Source organism: Rana temporaria, chromosome 1 (genome assembly GCF_905171775.1).
Source record: "Rana temporaria chromosome 1, aRanTem1.1, whole genome shotgun sequence".
Taxonomy (NCBI): Eukaryota; Metazoa; Chordata; class Amphibia; order Anura; family Ranidae; genus Rana; species Rana temporaria.
Window position 1 is genome coordinate 459,898,037 of NC_053489.1, and position 15,853 is coordinate 459,913,889.

At 43.8% G+C, this 15,853-nt stretch overlaps 1 protein-coding gene across 1 annotated transcript in view; it reads right to left on the minus strand.

Annotated features, from left to right (window-relative positions):
- Positions 1-15,853, minus strand: part of LOC120916966 (hematopoietic prostaglandin D synthase-like) — a 56,061-nt gene that overhangs the window by 22,713 nt on the left and 17,495 nt on the right. Inside the window, exon 2 of the mRNA XM_040327909.1 lies at positions 14,751-14,901. Coding sequence (XP_040183843.1) covers positions 14,751-14,883 — 133 coding nt within the window. The 5' untranslated portion in view covers positions 14,884-14,901. The remainder of the gene's footprint in view (positions 1-14,750; positions 14,902-15,853) is intronic.

Sequence of the window (15,853 nt, forward strand, 5' to 3'; positions counted from 1 at the left end):
AAGTGTTTTCTAATGTTGTTTTCTGCCCCAGCCATCAGTTGTCAGGTTCTGTTCACATCTCCAGGTAGCAGGAGCTCACATTTCTGCATGTGTTTTCTTTTTGGACATTTTGGAGTGCTTTCGCTCATCATGCATAGGGTAGTATATTCATTTGATTGGGATGCCTTACATACAACAATTGCCCCAAAGAATCTCCAGAACTTTACCTTACAAATGTATAGATAGTGCCATATACAATGAAAATCAATATTGCTTAAAACTATGGGCCAGATTCACAAAAGAGATACGACGGCGTATCTCCTGATACGCCGTCGTATCTCTGTGATCCGCCGTCCTAACTATTCGGCTGATTCATAGAATCAGTTACGCATAGCTAGCCCTAAGATCCGACAGGTGTGATTGACTTACACTGTCGGATCTTAGGATGCAATTCTATGCCGGCCGCTAGGTGGCGAGGCCATTGCGGTCGGCGTAGAATATGTAAATGACTAGTTACGGCGATCCCCGAACGTCCGCGTTACCCGTCGCTCTAACTTTCCGTCGTTTCCGTCTAAATACGCGTCGTAAAATTAGGGCCGAGCCCTAGGTGTTCACGCGTCGAAATTTAAAACATCACGTCGTTTGCGTAAGTCGCCCGTGAATGGCGCTGGACGCCATTTATGTTAACGCCGAAACCAATGACGTCCTTGCGACGTCATTTAGCGCAATGCACGTCGGGTAATTTACCCTACGGAGCATGCGCAGTACGCTCGGCGCGGCAACGCGCCTAATTTAAATGGTGCCCGCCCCATTTGAATTGGGCGGGCTTGCGCCGAGCGCATTTACGTTACACCGCCGCAAGTTTACAGGTAAGTGCTTTGTGAATCAGGCACTTACGCTGCAAACCCTATGAACTTTTTTTTTTTTTTTTGTGTAACAAGCAAGCTCACAGTAAAGAAATTTAGTATTAGGGCCAGTTCTAACCAGACGCCGTTCCGTTCAGTTCTGTGTCCTTTTTTTCTGCAGAAAATGCATGTACAGTGTTTTCCATGTATTCCAATGGCTCTTGTTGGCTCTAGTTCACACCATGCAATCAGTTTCCGGTCAGCCAACAAGAGCCATTGGAATACACGGAAAACACTGTGCATGCATTTTTAGTGCAGAAAAAATGCGCACAAAACTGTACGGAACTGCATCTGGTGTGAATTGGCCCTTACTCCTTAATATCGAGTGCCCTCCCAATTTTCATCAATCCACAGAGACAAAAGTGTAAATTGGGGTATTATACGTATTACTGTCCAAAAAGTGACTCGTGATGATAATCCTGATCAGAAGAGGGTGACTTTACACACGTGCCCCCCCCCCCCTCGTGTGAATGCGCTCAACTCCAACAGTGTGACGGCACACTTAAGTTTGGTCCACATAAGCAGTTGAACCACTCCTGAGCTCTAAGTGAAACTGGCTCAGCAGGATCCCACATACTGCATTATTTATTTTTTATTTTTTTGTATATATGTTTTTACAGATTATGGGATTGTGATCAATGCTTAGCAGCCGTGAATTTGAACTTTGTTATACCACACCTGACACTAGGTTGTAAACTCAGGTTACTTTATACCTGATGTTCATTGCAGTCTCAGGTTGCTCTAGAGTAGCTCGCAAGATTTATATATTTATAAGCTCCAGAACTTTTTTGAACGGTGAGTGGTGCATTTTTATCACACTTTTTTCGGGGCGTTCGTTGCATATCAAATGCATGCCTGTTACTCGCGCTTGGGTTGCAATTAACATGATGATGCAAGCACGATGCGCATTTACAGTTTGCATGTTTATAAAATGCATGGCAATAGACGTGTTTTCTGTGCAGTTTGCCAATGCGTTCAGAAACATGTAGATGTGAATGGAGCCTCATTGTTGTTGTGTAAACACACCAATTTCACTTTCAGGCCCCATTCACACCCAGCATAGTGGGACCATACGTTTTTTGTGCTCATTTTTCCTGCAACACACATAGAGCAGCTTATTGATTTTAATGGGCTGTGCTACACTTGGCGCTTGTCGCCAGTTTTCATATGAAAATAGTTTGCTTGCTTTTGCATTTTGGATGCAGTTAACAATTAAAGGGGTTGTAAAGGTACATTTTTTCCCCTAAAAAGCTTCCTTCCACTAACACACACAGCTCCTTTCTCTATCTGCAACGTAGAGAGCGTCCTGACTCTACTGCTCGCCCCTCCCCCCTCAAGGGACGAGGTAAGCACGACACTCCACACCAGGGAGAAAGCCTTGCATTACTATGTGGAGTTACAGACAGAAGAACAGGAAGTGAGGATTTCTCAGAAGAAATAAGGACATTTAAAAGCAAAATCGAAGGATGAGGTAAGTGAAGGAGGACTGCACTAAGATAAAGGAAGCCATTTAGGGGGGAAATAAATTACCTTTACAACCCCTTTAATGGCACCAAAAGTGCAACTATTTCATTTTAGGTGTATAAAGGTGGCTATATATTATACAATTTAGGTTTACCAAACCTATATAATAGGAGAACACACCATCTATACCAATCAGGCTCTTTCACCACATAGTTAATGGTATATCTGAAGGGGATTGTACAATCAGATGGACAATCAGCACACTCAGCCAAATGAATGATCTATGCAATATGGAGGTAAGGTGGATTTTTTTTTTTTTTACAGCTGTGTGTTTAGTAAAAACGGTGATTGCTGATTGCATTGGAAAACCATGCACCTGCAGAGGTGGGTGGGGGCGATTTCCCGCAAGGCAGGTGCAGGGTGTGTGTTAATGAGGTCAGCTAGTGGCTCCTTCCTGAGTCTTAACGGTTTTCCCAACCTAAGGGAATTTTAGATTACTTTTGCTCTGTATGACATTGTCACTTTGTAAACTTTACGTATGGTGCCTCTCTATCCTATCAATGGGGGGGTCACAGAGCGCTATACAAACCTGACAGAGCTTCTACTCTATCAATGGGGGGAGGGGGGGTCACAGAGCGCAATACAAACCTGACAGAGCGCCTACCATTCTATCAATGGGGGGGTCGCAGAGCGCAATATAAACCTGACAGAGCTCTTAGGCTGCGTACACACAACCGGTCCATCCGATGAGAATGGTCCAACGGACCGTTTTCATCAGTTCACCGCTGAAGCAGACTGATGGTCTGATGTGTGTACACACCATCAGTTCAAAAACCGACCAGGTCAGAACGCGGTGACGTAAAACACACGACGTGCTGAAAAAAACGAAGTTCAATGCTTCCAAGCATGCGTCGACTTGATTCTGAGCATGCGCGGGTTTTGAACCGATGCTTTTGTGTACTAACCATCGGTTTTGACCGATGGTCAGCCGTCCATCGGTTCGATTTTAAAGCAAGTTCTCTCATTTTTGTCCGAAGGACAACAGACCGATGGGCCATACACACGGTCGGTTTGGACCGATGGAACTGAACTTCAGTCCGTTTTCATCGGTTTGGACCGGTCGCGTGTACGCAACCTTACTCTCTCTATCAATAGGGGCGTCACAGAGCGCAATACAAACCTGACAGAGCTTCTACTCTATCAATGGGGGGTCACAGAGTGCAATATAAACTTGACAGAGTTCTTACTCTTTCTATCAATGGGGGGGGGGGGGATTGGCCACAGAGCGCAATACAAACCTGACAGAGCTTCTACTCTTCCTTAATATATGTGGAATAAAAAAAAAGTTTTGGCTGTAGTTAGGTTTCTATGAACTTATCTAGCTTGGAATGTAACCCGGCTCCAGCAAACCTTCCATAAACAGGGCTTTAAAATTTACTTGCGAAATTAGAATTTATGATTGGGGGTCTGCTTTAAAAAAGCTGGAGCAAAATACTCATTAAACAAGGTAATTTCTTAATTGATCTCCTGAATTGCATTGGAAAAATTACAATGTAAGGCTCTAGTTCTAATAGTTTTGTTGTTTTGCAAGCATGACATTTGAGAAGCCATTTACTACCACGTCATGCTGTCCCAAGCATGAACTTTATACCCTTTGATTACTTTAATCTATGTAACCATGATGAAATATAGTTAAGCAACTGAGGCAGAGTTACAGATTAATGCTAACAGAGCAATATGCAGACCGCCGCTATCTGTGGCCACCATTCAGTTGTTTCTGAATGCTCTAAATGTAAGGTAATATCCTAACTGACTGCTATAGGTTGCTGCTAAATGACTTTACTTCTGAAAAGTTCTTTCTTTGCTTATGAAGTGAATGTGAAATTATCGATTGGATTAAAGCCAACACCTTTTTTATACAAATGTGCTAAAATGCATTACACATCTTCTCAAGGGAATGCTGTCCCTGAACAGTTACTAACCTTGAAAGGATGCCATCGCTTTGATGTATATTTTGTTGAATTTTAAAATATTTGAAATACTGCCCAGACTGTAAACATACACTTTAAACAACTCTCAGTTTTTGTTCCAAAAAAAATGGGACTGTAGTCATGGTTGAGAACAAACTTCAAATGTTGCTAATGTGAAATCCATTAATATATAGCAAAAAAACAATCTCTTGTTTTAATGGCTGATAGCAAATATCATTAATCTAAATCAAAATCTAACAAACAATTGCATATATTCTTTTATTCATTCACTAGCTGAATACCCGGCATTGCCCGGTCTTCCTTAACCTTTTGGGGAGGAAAATCATAGTAATATAAATATACCCATCTTTTACATAAGGGTGTAGGTAAGGGTTAATTTAACTGTCATATATTTTTATTTGGCATATAAGTAATATGTGTACCAGGTATTATTGAAATATCTCCAGGCGTACAGAAGTTATGTGGGAACATACATTGCCCATTGATTTGCATGGGACTTTAAAGAAAAACCCCGACCCTCACAAATGGGGGTAGTTAAGGGATAAATTAACTATCCTATAGTTTAAGTGGACATATAAGTAACATGTGACCAAGTGTTATCGAAATATGTACAGCCGTTTGGAAGTTATGAAGTAACATGTATTTCCCATAGAGTTGAATGGGACTTTAAAGAAAAACCCCGACCATGGCAAATGGGGGTGGGTAAGGGTTAAACCACCTATCCTATGTTTGTTGCTGACATATAAGTAACATGTGTGCCAAGTTTCATGTTAATATCTTTAGCCGTTTGGACGTGATGCTGGAACATACATACATACATACACACGTTGAGTTTTATATATATAGATTAATTAATGGATGCAGGATTTGGGGACAACTGAGTTATACTGCCACCTGCAGGAGGATTTGGACACTGGCAACAACAGTTACCAGTCTGGTATAATTCATGCCACTCCCAGTATGTCTCACTTTTTTGCTAGTGTCCTAGGAAATGACAGCCTGAAAGCCTTGGGAGGAATTTTAGATATCTTATTGATGCAGGGGTCTTGGACAATGTAGGAATCTTATCTCCCAGTCAACATTTTTGGAATTTTGGGCAGTTTGGCTGTGCCTGCAATACTGGACCCCCTGACTGGAAGGTCATTTGATCTGGATTCAGTCAGACAATGCTATGGCAGTGGTGTACATCAACCATCAAATAGGAACCAGAAGTCTGCCCAGACAAGAGGGGTAGAAATGTTCATGTTCCTGCCTCATCAGCTGTTCATATACCAGCCATAGACAATTGACAAGCAGACTAACCTACCCGGCAGTGCCTGGACCCAGATGAATGGTCCATATACCCAAAGGTGTTTCGGGACCTGGCCTCCAGGTTCAACAACAAACTGGACAGGTTTTTTTCTTCAGGTGCAGAGATCCTCTGGTGGCTCCACGGGATCAGTATAACATGATCTTTGCCTTTCCTCATCTACTTCGCAAGATTGAGATGGAAGGCATTCAAACTAGTCCAAGGGGATATGGTATTCTGACCTGGGTGAGCTGCTAGCAGACACCCAGTGGAATCTACTGAATCTTTCATCCCAAGGACCGATTTAGCACCTTTCTTCACAGTTGGCAGCTTTAACAGCATGACTGTTGAAGCACAGGTTTTAAGAAACAGGGACCCCTCTGATTCAATAATACCCACATTGTTAAAAACAAGGGGCCAGATTCACAAAGGACTTACGACGGCGTATCTCCACGTACGCCGTCGAAAATCCGAATGTGCGCCGTCGTATCTTTGCGACTGATTCATAGAATCAGATACGCCTCACTGTTGCGAAGATACGAGCGGTGTAAGTCTCCTATGCCGTCGTATCTTGGGGTGCATATTTACGCTGGCTGCTAGGGGCGCTTCCATATATTTTTCGTCGAATATGCAAATGAGCTAGATACGCCGATTCACGAACGTACTTGCGCCCGGCGTATTAAAATACGCTGTTTACGTAAGGCGTACGACCGGCGTAACTTTACCCCTCATAAAGCAGGGGTAAGTCATGTTAAGGTATGGACGTCGGAACAGCGTCGTATTTTACGTCGTTTGCGTAAGTCGTACGTGAATGGGGATGGGCGTAGGTTACGTTCACGGCGACTAAGCATTGAGCCGCCATAATTTACGGAGAAAATTCGACGTGATGCTGAGCATGCGCGCGCATGCGCCGTTCGTTAGGTGCGTCATTTACATGATGTCACGATTGATTTCCATACAACACGCCCCCTACCAGCCTACTTTGAATTACGCAGGCTTACGCCGGCCCATTTACACTACGCCGCCGCAACTTACGGAGCAAGTGCTTTGTGAATACTGCACTTGCCTGTCTAATTTGCGGCGGCGCAGCGTAAATAGGATACGCTACGCCCAACTAAAGATACGCCATTGTATCTGAATCTGGCCCAAGAAAGTCTACATCACACAAGGTCTACCATGACACAGGATGGAAGGCATGCTGCTAAGGTGTGGGGAATGAAGCTTTCACCTCAGGAAATACTCTGTGGGACAAATCCTTACCTTTTTACAATCAACCTAGATCAACATTTGTCCTAGAGTACTATTTCAGGGGCAAATTTTGGGCCTTGCTATCCTGTCCAAAAAAACACTAACGACCTGTAACACCATGAGATTTGATTCTGTCAGCACTTCACAAACTGCCTTCAGGGTAGTTCCCCTTACCACCCTTACTCACAAGGTTGTTTTCCTTGTCAATCATCTTTGTGAGGCCCCGTACACACGACAGAGGAACTCGACGTGCTTGGCACGTCGAGTTCCTCGTCGAGTTTTGGGATGAAGCCGCCGAGGAGCTCGGCGGGCCGCCTTCTCCTATAGAACAACGAGGACAACGAGAAAATAGAGAACATGTTCTCTATTTTCTCGTCGAGTTCCTCGGCGGCTCCATTGAGCCAAAACTGTACAGACGACAGAGTTTCTCGTCAGAATCCGGGTTTTGACCGAGTTTCTCGGTGAATTCTGCCGAGAAACTCTGTCGTGTGTACGAGGCCTGAGGCGTGTGTCTGAGTCTAGTAGAGAATCTTTTCTGTCTTACACAAAGATAAGGCTGTGTTCTGTACAAGAGCCTTTTCCCTTCCTAAGGTAGTTTTGACCTTTCACCACAATCAGGACACTGTTTTCTTGTCTCTTTGTTCAGCAGCAGTAAAGTCTGGTGTGTTGTGTGGTTTTACCTTGCAGCCTCTGCTTTCATTAGAAAGATTAACTCTATGTTCTTTGTCCTTGATGTTCCCCATAAAAGGAAACTGGTTTCCCATTATGCCATTTCTCAGTAGCTCAGACAGATCATTTCCCAGGCTTATGCTCTTAAGGATCAGGATCTAGCCTATATCAAAGCTCACACTGCTAGATCTGCAAGTGTTTCTTGAGCTTTTTGGCATCAGACAACTGTTTTTCAGATTTGCTGCCATTTGGTCTTCATTTTGCAAGTTTTCTACGTTTTACCAGGTGGACATTCTGGCCTCATCTGATGTTCGCTTTGGGTATAAAGTCTTTCAGGGCCCGTTCACACTAAAATGCAGTGCGGGGAAGCCACTTCCTGCACAGGATTCCATTCACACTGCCCTTGCGATCTGCTGTGGGGGTCAGTGCAAAGTTAGTGACACCCCAAACGCAGGTCACAAACGCAGTACGTTTGCCCGCCCCGGATTGCATTGTTAAAAAAGTACCATGCAATGCGGTTGCTGTCTGTTTCAAAAAGTAGTGTATGCACTACTTTTGGTGTGGTGCGATTTCAGCCTATTCAAAATTAATAGGGCTGAAATCGCACGGCACAGAGCTGCATGTAGATTCACTTGCGTTAACTAGTGTGATTGAAGCCTCAGGCAGCTATTTGAGCTGCAGGCAGCCCTTTGTTTATTTTTTTGTTATGTGGGCCTGTTAGTGCTTTTTTACTGCTGCCCACCCCTCAAATGGACTGCTTTTAGATGAACCCGTTGTCTCTAAATCCTGTTTCTTAAAAAAATAAGATATAGAATTTTTGTATTTAACGTAAAATAAATTTCTTGAGGTACATTAAGGTCCCACCCTTCTGTGTTTTTTTTAGATCCTATTCACAAAACTGCTTCTCTACAAATGGAGGCGAGCTGGGTGTGAAAGATGTTATACCAGAGCCGTCCCTGTTGCTGCCAATGTCCTAATCCTCCAGTATATGACAGTATAAAGTATTGCCTCTAAATCCTTTGCCCCTAAATAGATTTTAAGTGAATTACAAAAATCATTTTGCTAAATATACAGGGCCGGATTCAGAAAAGAGATCCGACGGTGTATCTCCTGATACGCCGTCATATCTCTGAGTGCGGGAGGTCATATCTATGCACCTGATTCAGAGAATCAGTTACGCATAGATGTCCCTAAGATCCGACAGGTGTAAGTGTCTTACACCGTCGTATCTTAGGCTGCATTTTCTGGCTGGCCGCTAGGTGGCGCTTCCGTAAGTTTACGCAAGGAATATGCAAATTAGTATTTACGCCGATTCAGAAATGAACGACCGCCCGGCGCTTTTTTTTTACGACGTTTGCGGTAGGCTTTTTCCGGCGTAAAGTTACCCCTGCTACATGAGGGGTATGTGCGGCGTATCCTATGTTAAGTATGGCCGTCATTCCCGCATCGGATTTTGAAAATTTTACATCGTTTGCGTAAGTTGTTTGCGAATAGGGCTGGACGTCATTTACGTTCACGTCGATTCCAATACGTCCTTGCGGCGTACTTTAGCGCAATGCACACTGGGATATTTTACGGACGGCGCATGCGCCGTTAAAAAAAAACGTAAACAACGCAGGGTCAAGTCAAATTTAAATACAACACGCCCCCAACATCCCCATTTGAATTACGCGGCCTTACGCCGCAACACATACGTTACGCCGCCGTAAATAAGGGTGCAGGTTCTTTCTGAATACAGAACTTGCGCCCAAAGTTACAGCGGCGTAACGTATCAGAGATACGTTATGCCGGTATAAAGATACGCTCAGGTATCTGAATCCGGCCCACAGAAACTATAGTTGAGTCCTTTGCTTTCTATTATTTTTGGAGCATTTTCCTAAATAAATACCAAATAAGTAATTGTTTCAGTCAAAGTACACTTGAGATCTGAGAAATACACTACCACTGCTTGCCTCTTTCTGAAAATCCTGTAGCCTTAATGCTTCTTACGATAGAACCACAGAATCAGAATTCTAAATACTTTATCTATAGTTGTTTTGGGTTAGTGGCATTAAAATGACAGAGGAATTAGCATTTTCATTCTTTTTGAGATGATTCCTTTTTATGTATGAAATCATTTTGCATCTTTTTTGACTCGTGTTCAATTCAGGCTCAGGCTTTTTGCATTATGTTGCTTGCCTTAAATTATTGTAAATACTTGTATTTGCTGATTAACACAACTTTCCTTCAGGACCTATTCACACTAGACTGTGGTGCAGGAAACTTGCTTTCTGTGCATGTTTCTTACACTGCATTTAAAAGGCACCAGGTGTGCGATCTGCTGCGGGTGTCAGTGTAATCCTAATAACACTCTAAATGCTGAACACTCAGAAGTCAGTATTGGTGCCGACTCAATACCTAGAATATCTGGGGTTGATTCTGGACTCTTCAGAGGCGAATGTTTCGGGCTGTGGTGCGGCAGTTGACATCCCAAAGATGGTCGTCACTCCGCTTTTGCATGCCGTTCCTGGGTCTCATGGTAGCCTCCATCGAGGCGGTACCGTATGCTTAATTTCACACTCGAGTGTTGCAGAAGGAAATTCTGTCAAGATGGGACAAGTGCCCATCGTCCCTGGATTGTCAAATCCGGGTGAACCACCTATTCAGGACCTCCCTGGTTTGGTGGCTGACATCACCGGCACTCCAGTCCGGGAAGTCGTTCCTTCCTTTTCACTGGATGGTGGTCACGACGGACACCAGCCTTACCGGTTGGGGGGAGTCTGGGAAGTAAAGTCGGCCCAGGAATCCCACCTGCCGATCAATGTCCTGGAACTCTGGGCAATCAGGCTGTGCCTCACGTGGTCTCAGAGGCTACATGGGCGTCCAGTCAGGATCCAGTCAGACAACGCCACAGCGGTGGCGTATGTCAACCATCAGGGAGGAACAAGAAGCTTGGCTGCAGCATCGGAGGTCGCTCACATCCTAAGGTGGGCAGAAAGGAGCTTACCGGCTCTGTCGGATGTATACATTCCGGGCGTAGAAAACTGGCAGGTGGACAACCTGAGTCGCCAGATGCTGGACCAAGGAGAATGGTCTCTACACCCGGATATGTTTCAGCTCCTTTGCCAAAGATGGTGCGAGCTGGACGTAGATCTCCTAGCTTCTCGACTCAATCGGAAGGTATTGAGGTTTGTGGCCTGCTTTGTAGAGTAGAGGCAGAGGGGATTCCAATGATCCTAATTGCTCCGGATTGGTCTCTGTGTCCTTGGTACGCTGACCTAGTGTGTCTGGTAGCAGATGCCCCTTGGCGTCTATCGCTACGAAAGGACCTGCTGTCACAAGGTCCCATACGCCATTCTGCTTTACAGTCACTGGCTTTAACGGCATGGCTATTGAGAGCCAGGTGCTAAGAGACTGGGGCCTGTCAGATTCAGTGATCTCTACCTTGAGGAGTGCTCGGAAGTTGTCCTCTAGGAAGATTTACCATCGCACTTGGAAGGCCTACATATCCATGTGTGAGGAAATGGGGTGGCATCCGCGTACCTATTTGGTTTCCAGGGTCCTGCTGTTTTTACAGCGTGGGGTGGACCAGAAGCTGGCCTTAAGTATGGTTAAGGGGCAGATATCTGCCCTGCCTGTCTTTTTTCAACGACCCCTGGCGGCTCACTGAATAGTGAGAACATTTGTGCAGGGAGTTCGGCCTGTGGGCCCCCCGTTCCGCCCTCCACTACCTCCGTGAGACTTGAATCTGGTCCTCTCGGTGCTTAAGAAACCACCATTTGAAAACATTAGGGAAATTCCCTTGTTGACACTTTCTCAGAAAGTGGTCTTTTTGGTGGCTGGTACATCAGTTAGATGGGTTTCTGAGCTGGCAGCCTTGTCATGCAAGGCTCCCTATCTGGTCTTCAACAAGGATGAGGTGGTGCTGTGTCCGCAGCCTTCTTTTCTGCCTAAGGTCGTTTCAGCCTTCCATCTCCATGAGGACATTGTACTTCCATCATTGTGTCCTCGTCCGTCGCATTATAAAGAGGCGAAGTTGCATTCCTTGGACGTTGCCCGAGCTCTGAGAGTATACTTATCTGCTACGGCTCCGTTCAGGAGGTCAGACTCGCTGTTTGTTTCGGTGGCTGGTCCAAAGAAGGGCCTGGCGCTCTCGTTGGCCACCATCTCGAGGTGGATCCGACAGATGGTGGTTCAGGCTTATGCCATAAAGGGTCGGGCGCCCCCCTTTCCTGTCACGGCGCATTTGATCAGGGCAATAGGTGCCTCTTGGGCTTTCCGACATCAATCGTCTGTTTCCCAGGTGTGTAAGGCGGCGACTTGGTCGTCTGTTCACACTTTCACTAAATTTTACAAGGTTGATGTGAGTGCATCTTCGGATGCTTCTTTCGATCGCAAGGTTTTGCAGGTGGCTGTTTAGAGTTGCAACTCCTCTGTTGAGGAGCTCTGTTTTGTTTTGGGGTGAAGTTTGTTTTAATGCTGTTCCTACCCCTCGTTTTTTGACACTGCTTTGGGATATCCCACTTTGTCAAGATTGCTGTTGTGTCCGTCTATGAACGAAAGAGAAAATAGTATTTTGTGCTCACTGTAAAATCGTTTTCTCTGAATTCATGGACGGACACAGCACCCACCCCTCCTTTTTAAATTTGTACTGCTTTTTGATGAACTGAGCTGCGAGATGCAGGGAGAGGGTTATACCCAGAGGGACCGCCCATTGGGTGGTACTGTACAGTGTGTGATGTGATTAACAATTTCTAACAAGTTTTCTGCCTAGTCACTCCTGAATGAAGGCTAATATCCACTTTGTCAAGATTGCTGCTGTGTCCGCCCATAAAGGATTTTACGGTGAGCACAAAAATCCTATTTTTGGTGTAATCCAGTAAATTTCCAGCCTATTCTAATTGAATAGGCTGAAAATCACATCACACTGAATTGCACGGGAATCACACAGGAATGTGCTCTGCGATTCTTGTGTGACGTGGCACTAAAGCTATAAGTAGATATTCGCCAGCACACCAAGGATCATCCATTTTGTCCAAACAGTTTTTATTCAAGAAAGATCACATCACAAAATGGTGTAGTGCAATGTTTCAGAGCCTTTGTCAGGCATATGATCTTCTCATGTCTGACGAAGGGGTCCTGCGTGGCTCCGAAATGTTGCATGATCATCCAGTGTAATGATACCGTAAAAAAAACCTCAACATATCACTAACACCTGTCCCAGAAAATGCACACAAAAAAAAAAATCCAGATTTGTTTTTTTAACAGATAGTGTAGTCCTCTCAAAAATTCAATACACAGGGGCCCATAACTAATGTAATATTGTTGATTATACTTGTTGTTACAATAGAAGTGTTTAATTTATTTTGGATTACAAATGTATACCAATGTGCCCAATATCCCATATATTCACTTGGATAGCAGGATAATATGCAAAATTGGATATCCATAATTTGGAACACAACTTGCTATTGTCACGTAACAGGATGCCGTGACTTCCCAGTTGACCTATTCATATCATTGTGATGGACAAATGGAGGAAGCAATGTTACCAACCATTAGTTAGTATACATGACTCTTGCAAAATCCCATTGTCCCGGTGGAAAACAAACCTAATATCTAATGCAGTCTGATGGCTTTGCTGGCTGCAATGTGGTGACAATAAAAGGAATTCTTGGCAGAGCAGGCAGTACTTTGCACACATTGTAGGGACAAATGAGTTCCTAATACACATCATTCGACAAAATCATATAGCCAAAATCCTTTATAATTGTGATAATGATAGGATGTATAAACACAGAGGAAGACTTGCTGTGTATTAGTCAAGTAGATAAACTTAAACCACTGGTGATAAACACCAGCTAGTGTAAATGGAAGTCAAATGGTACAGCCATCTAGTCTAGATAGAGGAATATTTCCTTAAGAAATGCACAGGTCAGGTGAATACTAAGGGGCAGATCCACAAAAGAATTACGCCGGCGTATCTATTGATACGCCGGCGTAATTTTAAAGTTCCCGCGTCGTATCTTTGTTTTGTATCTACAAAACAAGATACGACGGGCCGACGGCATCTGGGATCGATCTGACAGGCGTACGTCTTAGTACGCCGTCGGATCTTAGGTGCATTTTTTCCGCCTGCCGCTAGGTGGCGTTTCCGTTGAATTCCGTGTCGAGTATGCAAATTAGCTACTTACGGCGATCCACGAACGTACGTCCGGCCGGGGCATTTTTTTACGTCGTTTGCGTACGGCTTTTTCCGGCGTATAGTTACCCCTGCTATTATGAGGCGTACTCAATGTTAAGTATGGCCGTTGTTCCCACGTCAAATTTTGAGTTTTTTTATGTTGTTTGCGTAAGTCGTTTCGCGAATAGGGATTTGCGTAGAATGACGTCACCGTAGGAAGCATTGGCTTGTTCCAGTTTAATTTCGAGCATGCGCACTGGGATACCCCCACGGACGGCGCATGCACCGTTAAAAAAAAATGTTGTTTACGTCGGGTCACAACGTATTTACATAAAACACGCCCCCATCACAGCCATTTGAATTCCGCGCCCTTACGCCGCCAAAGATACACTACGCCGCCGTAATGTATGGTGCGAATTCTTTGAGGATTAAAAAAAAAAAATTACGGCGCTGTAGTGTATCTTAGATACGCTACACCCGGCGGAGAGAAGCGCCGATCTATGTGGATCTGCCCCTAAATTGCTGTCACCTTGTGGTCCTCATCTAATGGCAGTACATCCCCAAGACAGGCGTCTTGACTGAGTCTCCACAGAGAAACCATTTGTTGAGCCTCACACATTTTATCCATGTATTGGACTTTATCAGAGTGGTGTAGCATAATTTTCACAAGTCATAGCTGTGCTACCAGCATCAAAAGATGGTGCATGTGGAGGCAGAGACCAAAAGTGTCTTCAGTTTGTAACCAGAATGAATGCTTTACTCAGCCAGAAGTTGCATTCCCTCAACCAGAACATCAGGTAAATGGAACCCGATACACCATTTTGCCGCAGACATCAGTGCATATACAGTATAGGAGCCCAGACCTTATACCTATCAATCTAAAAGTAAACAATGTAAAGCAAGTATATATATATATATATTTAAAAAAAGCAGTACAGTGTTTTTAGTAGTCTATTCCAAGTTACTGCTACTTCCATTATACATATACATTATAAAAATGAATGCATGATACAACACAGTCTCTGCAATAGATCCATACTTACAAGCTTTGTGGGCAGGCCATTCACTATATTCAATTCTGTTATCTTCATATGGAGTATTTTTGTAAGCAAATATGTAGCGTAAAATCTCTCCTCTCCCTTTGAAATTGAAATAGGTCAGCTTGTAGTTTGGCATGGTTTACTTTTGAAATGGCTACAACACAAAAGAACATAAAAATACATATAAGAAGCACTGGCAATAAGCAAAGAGATGTCAACATCAATAAAAGTATCAGTTTTTCAAGTTTTCCATAAGCATGTATGCAAATCTTACTAAATGCAGGGTGTTGATTTAAGAAAAATATTGGGTGGTATAATATAAAGGTGTCAGCACTTGCTACATCTGATCTGGTAATAGCTGAGAATTCGTGTTTCCAATTATAGATATGCAAAAAGAGCCATTTTGTTTGATGTACAGAGCAGAAAACTCAACTTTAATAAAAAGAGAAGTGGGCAACACATCAATACACATAAAGTGCAATAGAGCATAATTTGCACAGATCTTCTTACATATGAATTTTAAGAGGAAGTAAACTATTACACCTCAACCTCTAAAGTACCTGCAAGTAAGTATAAAATACTCCTAGTATATTTTCCAAAACAGACAAGTTTTGTTTTGTTTACTTTTGGCGTGTGGGGGGTTGTATTACCATATAAGCCTATATTAATGAAAACCCTGCATTAGGCAGGTCAAAGCAGGTTGGAAGATGGTCAACTGCAGATCAAATTCCCCTGCCTTTGAATTCTGAATGGTCTCAAAAGCTTCTCAAACTGATGCCATCAATAGCTGTCACAGCAGCCTACGTGACTTGTTTAGTGATAGTTACAGCTATAGCAATATTCAGTAGCAGGGGCGGACTGACCATTTGGGCACTCGGGCACTGCACGAGGGCCCCATGCCATTAGGAGGCCCCATTAGGGTTGCCAGCCTCAGTAAAACCAGGGACAGCATGTAAAAATCTGTGTTTTTAAAAAAAATCCCAAGATTATAGCTGCCCTGCCTCTCCAGTACCTTTTCAGTGTAAGTATTCTGTGTGTATGTATACTGTGTGTCTGTGTGTGTATACTGTGTATATATACTGTATGTGTGTGTATACTGTGTGGCC